The sequence below is a fragment of the Papaver somniferum genome, unplaced genomic scaffold, assembly GCF_003573695.1.
Source record: "Papaver somniferum cultivar HN1 unplaced genomic scaffold, ASM357369v1 unplaced-scaffold_99, whole genome shotgun sequence".
Classification (NCBI taxonomy): domain Eukaryota; kingdom Viridiplantae; phylum Streptophyta; class Magnoliopsida; order Ranunculales; family Papaveraceae; genus Papaver; species Papaver somniferum.
In genome coordinates this window covers 2,529,299-2,540,420 of record NW_020653081.1, presented here as the reverse complement: position 1 = coordinate 2,540,420, position 11,122 = coordinate 2,529,299, and the positions used below count along the sequence as shown (strand labels likewise).

At 36.6% G+C, this 11,122-nt stretch overlaps 1 protein-coding gene across 1 annotated transcript; it reads right to left on the bottom strand.

The window, feature by feature from the left end:
• Window positions 1-268: 268 nt before the first annotated feature.
• Window positions 269-5,720, bottom strand: LOC113346229 (methionine S-methyltransferase-like). Its single transcript, XM_026589792.1, has 10 exons — window positions 5,103-5,720; window positions 4,906-5,001; window positions 4,321-4,509; window positions 3,990-4,178; window positions 3,679-3,915; window positions 3,088-3,222; window positions 2,573-2,893; window positions 2,215-2,394; window positions 778-1,743; window positions 269-598 (listed from the first exon to the last, which is right to left on the bottom strand). Exons 1-10 carry the CDS (start codon window positions 5,697-5,699, stop codon window positions 269-271), a joined length of 3,240 nt encoding a protein of 1,079 aa, XP_026445577.1. The 5' UTR covers window positions 5,700-5,720.
• Between the last annotated feature and the right edge of the window lie 5,402 nt (window positions 5,721-11,122).

Here is an 11,122-nt window from a genome sequence, read left to right as displayed (position 1 = left end):
CTAAGCTAAAGATAACTTGATTGAATTGTCCATTAGTCTATAGTCCTACAAACATAGACAGTTATTTTAAGCGCTAAGCTAAAGATAGGCAAATAATACGAGAGAGTGTCTCAAGTACCAAAAACTAAAATTCTCTTGCTTGTTATTTGTTACTGGTGAAGAAATCCGTATCGTACTGCAAATGAAGCAACTCTGCTAGAATTGTCTGTTGCATTGTGACAATCCTGAAGTCTAGTTTCCAGAGTAGCATCATTACGACTAAAAGTTCCTATAGTGTTGAACTGTCAATAAGCTCATTGAATCTGACAATACATTCCAGTGCCTTATCAAATTCAGTAGTCTCCATGCCAAATGTAAACCGACAGTAGCTAGTTATTCCGGTCCACAGACCACTATTGATGCATAACCCGGTGGCCTTAAGGATGGCTTCCCTGATATTAGAGTCGTCCAGTTTTACTTCATAACTTTTGGCGGGTACATTTCCTTTCAAAGTTCCATTAGTGAGCTTCAACTTTTTGCCAAGACTAGCAGATGGTTTCGCCACCATAGACACACCAGCGCAGCTTCCCAGGACTTCCCATCCACATTTTTGGAGTGTCTGTTTTGCAACATTTTCATAAAATTCCGTGTCAAAACAAAAAAGGAACATGTTCATAAAATTAGTTCTATCAAATACTTGCTTGCCAGTTCAGATATGGTGTCAGAGAAAAAAATATAAAAGAATGTTTGAAGGAATTACGAGAACAAGGAGACATTGCTAAAGAGCGAACTGTATACCTCTCTTAAGCGATTAGATTGCCTTCTCAGGGTCTCTTTATGCTCCTTGAGAGCCTCCAATAGGGTCACTGCGTTCTGCTCATGGAGACCCAACAATCTCTTGATTGCATATTTAGCAGTTTTATGAGGCTTGCTTAACCCATGGAAGGTATAGAATGTTTCAACCAAGTGAGGCTGGTTTAACACCAAAAACCCAAATGCGATCCCTCCAGCGAGTATCTCATAAGATAGGCCTCCTAGAAGAGAGACACAAAAGGTGGAGCCACCTGAGAAACTCAATCCTAACAGGATCTCCTCCATGTTCCAGCCACCCCAATCGCCTGTGTCAAACTCCAAACCTGAGAAAGAAGTATCAATCACCACTCTAGCCCCAAACTTAGCACAGACTGACAATATTCCACGGATCTCCTCACTGGAATATAGCAAGCCAGTTGGGTTGATTGTTGGACCGGAAAGGTACACCCACGGCTTATCTACAGTTGAGAGTGAGCATTCAAGAGTCTTTTCAGTAAGCTTAAATCCTGTTTCCAAGTGGGTAGGGATTTTCACAATATTTGCATTCATAAATTTAGCAGCGGATACATAGTTCCCATTTGAACCAGCTGGGAAGAAAATGGTGCCCCCTTCTTGGATGCAACAGAGTACAAGCTTGTTGAAAAGAGCTAACGGAGAGTCCGCATTAATTATTTCAGTTGACTTATCAGTTGGAAACCCATATTTGGTCTTAATAAATTTCCGGATGCTAGTCTTCATATCAGTTTCGGACTCTATCATGTTTTGTCTTGCGAAACTCTCAAAGATGGCCGCCTTGACTGGTGTAGGTATTGGCAGGAAGCTTTGGTCTACATCCATGTGAACCGATGAAAGGTTTTCCATCTCATGAACAGATAGCTCTGCGTGACTAAATGCTGAAGTAGCAGCACTTGAAAATCCAATCATCTCAGGTTTAATCTTTGTACAATCCCTCTGCAGAAATAAACAGGATATCAGCATAAATTTAGATAAGGTAATCTACTTGACTACTGTACACGACTTCTCTAGCTAATCAGCATTCAGCAACAGCAATTTATAACCTGTAAGTTACGATCATTTTATTGGCACCTCTTTTAATAATTGCTTACAATGTGCCACTTGACTTAAAGAATTTTTTTTTTCTTGGTTTTCCATGATAAGAAGAATTGTTTCCTATTATAGAGATTTGAGGACTTAAAATTTTAAAAGGTACCATATGCAATTTCCAACGATTATGGAGCTCCTCATTTTGCATCTTTGGAGTATGAAATGAGTCTCACCTGTAACTCAGGACTGTTTCAAGTGTACTGCTGCTAAGTGTAGCATTAAACCGGAACAAACATGATACGTTTTAGGTGGTCAAAACCAAGGTAATCTGCATACAACAGCAGAAACCAAGAAATACAAGAAGCAGGAGAAATAAACCTGTGCAGGTGGATGGCGATCAGCAAGCTGAAATGCTAAAAGCTCGTGGAATAGACAACCATAGTAGTATTGGCTAAACAGAGCTGTGCGGCCCTCTAGTAGCTCAATAGTCTTTCCCAATGCCTTAAATATGGTTTTCTCTTCTGAAATTATAAAAGCAACCTCAAGATCTGAATAAACCTGAAACAGAGGTAAGAAATAATGATTTAAAGATGAATAAATAGATGTTCTATCTTGTATCACCGATCAATTTCAAGGTTTTCCTTGGGAAGTAACGGACTTGAGTGTGATCTTGGGTGGTGCACCAACTCAGCATAGTATTAACAAGCAGATGTATTTATCTAGCAAGAAAGAGTACCTGATTCTTAACCAGTCCACATATGATAGCTGCATGCGGGGGAAGAGTATTTCCTGCTAAATATTTCAGGACTCCAATTGAACAAGGCAAACTTGATAGCTCAAAGTGATCAGATATGTCTATGAAAATGCGGGAACCAATATCTCTGGTTGTGTCTAGAAGGTGGCCAAAAGCTGAACTGGTGACCGACTCAAACTGAGCCATCCCTGTAATCACAACTTGTGGTTTTAGCTTCTTTACCAACTCTATCATGAGATCGGATTGGCGTGGGGCGTCAATGACTGTAATCACATTCTCAGGATGCTTATCATCTGTACCTTCCTGAAGTTGGAAAGTCCAATAGCCCGTTACACAAATGCAATATGTGTTCTTGAAGGCTTTGAAAATCTTACCATGTTAACGAGGAGAAGATTCTTGCTATTTGAACAACACATATGGGGAGGGTGTGTAAAATTAGAAATGTAAGGGAATCCTATATAAAAGCAGACTTACCACCACCTGAAGTTGGAACATACCTTGATTGCCAAAGATGTCAACCATTGCTTAGGTAGGTGTCTCGTCAAATGTTCATCAACAATAGCAAGACGTGGTGAGAACAACCGAAGGGAATTTTCAATCGCAACAGCTCTTGAAGGAAATACGACAACATTCTGGAGCATATATCAGGAGAAGCTGTCAGGAGGCCAGCATGAGTGTAACAAGAAAATGGATGAAGCCAGCATTCTGAAGAACAAAAATAACTCCCTTGTTTTTTCTACATCGTCAAAAGAACTCTTGCCTTCTTTAAGTTGACATCTCACGTATGTCTTAGTGTCTAATAGTGCCTCTAAATGACTAATCCAATGTTACCGAACAAAAACTATCTTGGATGGAGTCATGCCTCCAAAACAAAACAAAACAAAAAAAGAACTTGGATGGAGTCGCATAAACAAGTTACTACAATGTTATTTTCTGCCTTCTGAAGCCTATTAATTTGAGACCAAACTGAGTACTACAAAAGTGCACATAGATTTCAATGCTTCGGGGGTGCAACTCATCTAGTTTGGCTAGGTCTAAGGTAAACTAAAGCCTAACAATATAATACAGTAAGAGAGAGTTTTACTTACATCACTGGCAAGAGGAATATGATGGTATACTTTAAGAAATCCTGCAATAAGACTACGGAACTGGGTGCTTCCAGCTGGAGGCTCATACTGGAAAAATGAGTTCTCTTCCAGAGCACGGGCGAGATATGCTAGGAAAGGAATTTTCTCATCAGCAACAGCATCATCATCAAATGATAAATCCAATGAACTGCTGATCTCTTGAAAGCCATTTTTAAGAAAGTCGAATATGCTCTTGACCTGTGCACATAATCCATCTGTCACATTTGATCTTTTTCGGCATTTATAAGAACAAATTTCAATTCGAACCATACCTGATTTGGTTGACGAAGTTGACAGCTGTAGACGGATAATGCATGAGAGATATGACCACCAGCCTTCCCATAGGCCCAGGCTGTTCGTGCACAGATAGGCTGATCACCAACAAGACCCATGAAGAACTCAAAGCAGTGGTGACTGTTCGCTTCGATTTCAACTAAGGCCGAAATGTCAGTATCTGCAGCCTACATAATATGGAAAGGGGGAAGCAGTTAATTGACTGATGTTGCCAGCATATAATTTGGTAGATTACAGTTTGTGCGGATAAACAGATAAAGGGTAGCTTCTATGAAAAAATTAATACCAAGGATAGAGAAAACTTATTACCTGAATAACTTTTGTCTGCCAAAGCTCTGTAACTTGGAAGCCACGGCGCTCAAACAAGCGCTTACAGACAGCTTGCCCTGGACGGCCTCCAATATTAAATATCATGATTCCCATAGGTTTAATAACAGAAATTCCTTCCTCAACAGCCTTAGCAACTAAACCTAATCCAAACTGATCCTCAACAAACCCCTGGATAAGAAGAAAAGTTACATGAGCTAACTTAATTTGCAGGTAAAACAAGACAATAAACTGTTTCTGAATTATAAATTAATGCTGTCCATTTTACATATATCAAATGAGATTCCTTGCACTCCTTGCAGTTGCAGTGCAAAAAGCAAGTTCATGCACACGGAAATTATGGAAGGCCATGAAAGAAGAGTTAACACTCTTCTGGAAAACATAACTAAATAAATGTAGAGAAAATTTATTAGCTAGGCCATTAGACTTAAATTTTCCCTTACAATAAAGGTGCAGTTCCCTCGTCGGACATGGCCTTGGAGAGGCATCTGCACCATGGCCCTCTTCTTCTACCAAGCAAAATGTAGATAAAGAAATAAATATAATGGTAATGAAAAATAGTTTCACCTGATGCGCACAGTAGTTGCTTAGCGAATATAAGAATTCCTCGCTCGCATTTTCAGTAACCAATTTTGACATTGCCTCTGGATTAGGATTTAGAATCTAAAACCAAACAAGAGAAAGATTGAACAAAAGAGTCAGCAGCAACTTTTCTTTGTACTTTCGAAGTTTAACAGTACAAGTAAACAGAAAATGTAATATACCTGAGGAATGCAACCAACAATTCGTTCGAGTTGTATGTTATGATCTCGGCAATAAGAAAGAAGATCAGATTCATGAAACTCAACTCTATCAAGTAAAGATTTCTTCTCTTCATCATAAATAAGTTGACCATTCTCATCAAGTGCATTTAAGTATAAATTGATTCTTGCAACTTTTATTGCTCTTGGATTAATATCAAGCCCATATACCTTTGAAGGTGACCACTTTTGAGCAAGAGCAATAGAAATCCAACCATTGCCACAACCAAGTTCAGCAACACTTCTATCTTTAAAAATGGAATCAGGATGCCTATTTAATCCTTCATAAAACGTATATGACCAATCTTCTGGTATAAATATACTTGGGATTTCCATCATCTTTAATGTTTTATCTTCAAGAGGAATGTCATGGATACGGAAATGGAAGGAATCAAAACACTGATCAAGAGATTGCTTGGAATCAAAATGGTTTTGAAGTTTAGTTAAGAATACTCGTGCTTCAATTCTTGTGCTAGGATTTTCAAGGTTTTCAAGTAGAGATTTGAATGCATTGTATGCTGAATCTCCAGATAGTTTACATTGTTGTAAGAATTCTTCCATTTTTAGAGATGGAGATTCAAACTACAGTGGCAGCAGTAGGCATAGCGGGGTTTAAAAAGATGTAGGTGAAGAATGATGAGTCACTCTCTCCGTCTCTGTACCACATCCTAGGGACTGTCGCGGACGGTGTAAAATCGACACCAGTCAAGATATGTAAATGATTCCAATTGCTTTAATTGCCAGGTGCTTGTTTGCCATAGCTTGTTTTGCATGGAGCTGTACCATATAATTAATTATTTTTCTATGAATAAGGATAGCCTAATCGAACAATGATATTTCTGGGACTAGAAGTTAAATGTTATTAAGCATTTTTTATGTTTTTTGAAAAAGAATTGTTATTTTTTATTTTTATTTATACCGGATCAGAAATTGATTTTTGACTTCTAGAATCAAAAAGATAATAAGTTAGTTTGGATATATAATTTCAGAATAATTTTAAAAACGAAAAATTAACCTTTTGTGAAGCAAAAATAATTGATTTTGATTTCTGTTTCTGGTATTCAGACAGGGTCATAATGTGGCTTTAGGAAAGAAACCTGTTAGCTCTAGATTTAGAATTCAATTTTCTAATGGATCCTGAAATTGGTTTGTACAAAGATGCTTCTGTAAAGCTATGAAATTTTCATTCCTAAATGACTTATGGTAGCTTTCTCCTTTTCTTCCAAGCCTAGGAATTTGTCAGGAGTTTCAAAGATTAATAATATTGCTTGCCCCTCCCTTCCTTAACTTGTTAAACATTTTTGTTAACATTCAACATCCTTCGTAATACTCACTTTCTTCCACTGAAAGGATTTCTTTTGTTTTATAAGATCTTATTTTCTTCTTCTTAATAACCTCATTAAGAGCACTATTATCGACAATCTCATTAACCACATCTTTTTTGATTGATCCACATCTGAAACTAAATGTCCCACAATTTTGCAATGAAATATGAGATCTAGATTTAGGGAATTTGTGGATCTCAGTGAGTTGATGAAATCCTTCATCACTATCATCATCACTATCTCTCACCCAAACTCGGTCTAAAATCTTACTTGCAAAATATAATTCGACTAGAATGCTAGTAAAGAAACCAAAATTCACGGGATGATTGTTTTTATCTACCTGAATAAGTTTGCCAAAAACAAGTTTTCAATTGTCCAATATTCCAAGCTTAGCCTCGGAAACTTATCCCGAACCTTTTCTAGGGAATCCTATGATCCTCCGGGTTAAATCTAGATTTCCAGTCTCGTACACTTGATTTGCAATTATCCATGAGCCTCCTTCCCAAATTCTAATCTTAATCTTTTTAGTATCTCGCTTTATAGCAAATACGAACTTCTATTAAGATTGATGCAGGTAATTGTTATTTAATATAAGGAGAACATAGTGTTTTTAAAAATGTCGAAGAAACTGCTCGGTTTGAGAACAAATATCCATAAAAACTGGAGAAAAATATCCCATGAAAAGGATTAGAGCTCAAAAGAAACGACATTTGAAAACTATCTTGTAAAATTAAACTCCCCCAAAAAAGAATGAAGCAAATCCTAAAATTAATCTTTCTCATTTCAAGAAAAAACGTATATTTTTCACATGTAAGACTACTCTTCAAAAACATAATGGGTACGGGAATATTAGGAAGCGCATAAATCATCTGGTTAAGACCCTTGTTGTTTTAGTACCATTAGGTTGCCTTTTTGAGATATCTTCCCGAACCTCAACACCATGTCATTCCTAAACATAACAAAGGAATCTTTGACCATATCTACTGCGAAAAAACAGAAAATATATCATCAAATCATCTCCATAACTCGCCCAAGAAAATTATCCAACCATATCATATTTCCCAGTTTAAAGATATCTTCGTCAACCACATGCCTCACTGTGAACTGGCATTGTCTCATTCAGATATAAGTGATCCATCCTACACCAACTATATAATTCAACAATTCTACTCCCTTCTCTCCGAAACATCTCAGCTCTATCAATATATTAATCTTCATCTCTCTGTACATGGAACAATAAAAAACCCAGATGTCATTGCTGCATCTGAGAAGGATATCAAGATCTAACATCCCAACTGGTTGATAAACTTGTTTTACCTTCAACTCTCACTGAGCCTTGTCTTTATTGATAAAACAATTGTTGTATCTGAAAACGAAAATAATTGGAAATGATGTATGATTGGTTATGTATGTAGTAAAACCCTGGTTCCAACTGAAAAAGCGGAGGTATAACAACCACACTCAATAATTCGTTCCGCAATCTGTATGGACTAAACTCCAATTTAATTCTGAGAGCACTAACTTAAAAGTGAGACTCAATCAATAATTATATCAAAGAGTTTTTATCTCTTTTTCAAAACAATCAGCAAATCAAACAGATAAAAATTTGCGAGCCTGATTGGTATGAGAAATAACTTGTACAGTGCCAAAGACCAATACCAAGTCGCGTTCCTTACGCCTCTAGAACCAGCCGGATTCTGCGCACTTGATTCCCTAAGCTGATCTCACCCACAACTAAGAGTTGTAACGACCTAAAGTTGAAGACTTATAAACAAATATGTCTTCCACAAATATGTTTATCCCTTATTTTGTTTGTTCCGTCTTTTGATATAAAGATCAAGGTGAAAAAGAACCAACTAATAATCTGGCCTTATACTCCCGAAGAGCAGCCTAGAAATATTAGTCACCTCACGATAACTTAACTGATTAACATAAGAAGTTATTGCGAAATCGCAAGAGTCTGAGACGAAGAACTGTTTTGATTACTTTTTCTATCTTACCTATCAGAGATAAGTCTCGAGTAAATCTTAGAGAAGATAAAACTCAATACCATAGAACAAGCAAGATCAGAATACACAACTAAAAAAACGGGAGTCTAACAACCACACCCAATATTTCGTTTAGGCAATCTGTATGGTTTAATTCCAATATATTCCCAAGAGAATCAACTAGACAGTTAGACTCAATCAAAGAAAATACATCCAAGAGTTATATCTCAATTTTTCAAATCAATCTTCAATCGAACAGATAGAAATCTATAAGCCGGATTAATATGAGAAATAACTTGGATGGTACCAAAGACCAATATCCAAGTGTCAATCAATTTATATCAACAACCAAAGGTTGGATTATCTAATTTATTGAACTACGCACAACCTGTGATATTTCAATTATATAAAATATAATGTGGAAAAGAAATAATACAGACACCAGAAATTTTGTTAACGAGGAAACCGCAAATGCAGAAAAATCCCTGGACCTAGTCCATATTTGAACACCATACTTTATTAATCTGCTACATACTCTATCCTACTACAAGTTAATTTCGAACTAGAATGTAATTGAGCCATAACCAATTTCACACTGATTCAGGTGCAGTCGTATTCCTTATGCCTCTTGAACCATGCCGGATTCTGCACACTTGATTCCCTTAGCTGATCTCACCCACAACTAAGAGTTGATACGAACCAAAGTAGAATACTTGATAAACAAATCTGTCTCACACAGAAAATTCTATTGAATAGATAAATTTGTCTCCCATAAAAATACCTACGAGTTTTTGTTCCGTATTTTGATAAATCAAGGTGAACAGGAACCAATTGATACGCCGGTCTTATATTCCCGAAGAAAAGCCCAGTAATATCAATCACCTCACAATAATATTAATTTCATGGAGCGAAACAAGATATTGTCGAATCACAAACGATGAGACGAAGGTGTTTGTGGCTACTTTTTAGCTTACCTATCGGAGATTAAATCTCGAGCAAATCTTAGAGAAGATAGTACTCAATACGATAGAACAAAGTAAGATCAGAACATGCAACTACAGAGAAAATAGTTGGGTATGTTTCAAAATCTCAATGAAGTCTTTAAGTCGTTAACCTATAATGGTTTTAGGAAAAACCTAGGTTAAAGGAGAATCGACTCTAGTCGCAACTAGTATCACACATGAGGTGTGGGGATTAGGTTTCCCAGTTGCTAGAGTTCTCCCTTATATAGTCTTCAAATCAGGGTTTGCAATCAATGCTACCTCGGTAAAAATTCATTTAATATTCACCATTAGATGAAAACCTGATTAGAGTCAAGCTAATATCTTTCAACCGTTAGATCGAACTTAGCTTGTTATACACAAATGAAATGTAACTTCATTTAGGTATGAGTAACCGTACCCAAACGTGTGCACATAGTTGGCTCAACAATAGTTAACATAAGTTACCCATATGAACACTTTCACATCAACCTTTTTCATCTAAATCACAACTAGTTCAAATGACTCAAATGAAACTAGTTATGGTGTTGTTCAATTATTTATATTCTCATAGAAGTATACAAGACACAACTGAAGAAAAATCGATTTTGATTCACTTGAATCAATTCATGAACATTATAGTCACTGTTTGTAAAAGATTGCATTCCTTGATATATAAATGTATTTGTTCATGAAAGAACCGATTTCAGAACTTAACCCACTCAAGTATGAAAACGGGTACGCATACTTAGAGTTCCGGACTTGGTCTGGGTTCGCCAGTATGAGAATGGGTAGGCATACTGTCGTATGTGACCAAACTCAGTTGAATTTCCGGACTTGAACTTTTTAGTCGGTACGCATACGGGTATGCATACTAAGTTCTCGGACTTCAACTGTCAAACCAGTATGAATACGGGTATGCATAATATAGTTCCCGGACTTTGAATAACTTGCAACAGTTAGCATACAAGTATGTATACTGTGTTATATCCAATCAATGGTTAATCGTTCTAAACTCCATATTAATCATTGAAACATTCTTGGAAGACGGGAATAGCTGTCTCGCACAAACTATTAGCTTCAAATAAATTTTCAAGTGATCAATAGATCAATACGAAACATTCCGAGTCTACATCAAATGACTGTCTCACACAAATCATGTAAGATGTTACCAGGAGATTTGCACATGATCAACTATTGACTTTCATCAAGAATAAAGATGAACTTGGTTAAAGCGAAAGCTTACCAACACATATTTCGAGAAATATGTAAGCGAGTTAAACTCATCTCGAAACATAAAATGTATATGTAAGCGAGTTAAACTCAGCTCGAAATATAAAATGTGTATAATATAAAGTCTATATAGCTATACGACTTTTGTATCGATAGGAGATAGAATAGAAATAGACTTTTGAGTGATAGATGAGTTCAAGTCTCTACATACCTTTTGTTGATGAAGTTCCACAAGCTCCCCTTAGTAGTAGTTCGTCTTCAATCGATGAACGTCGTGATGTCTAAAGCTCAACTACACATTCTATCCTAATCCTATACATAGCTATAAGTAGTCTAGAAATAAATACTTATAGTTTTGGCAACTAAAAGCAAGCTTGAGATATCAACGTTTGAGAGTTCGACCGAGCAGTGCTCTAACAATCTCCCCCTTTGTCAATTTTAGTGACAAAACTATCAAC

Coding starts and splice junctions, on each gene's coding strand:
- LOC113346229 (XM_026589792.1), bottom strand. CDS start 5,699: ATGGAAGAATTCTTACAACAATGTAAACTATCTGGAGATTCAGCATAC. Junction 4,179..4,320: donor GGCAGACAAAAGTTATTCAG/GTAATAAGTTTT, acceptor CATATTATGTAG/GCTGCAGATACTGACATTTC. Junction 3,916..3,989: donor AACTTCGTCAACCAAATCAG/GTATGGTTCGAA, acceptor TTATGTGCACAG/GTCAAGAGCATATTCGACTT.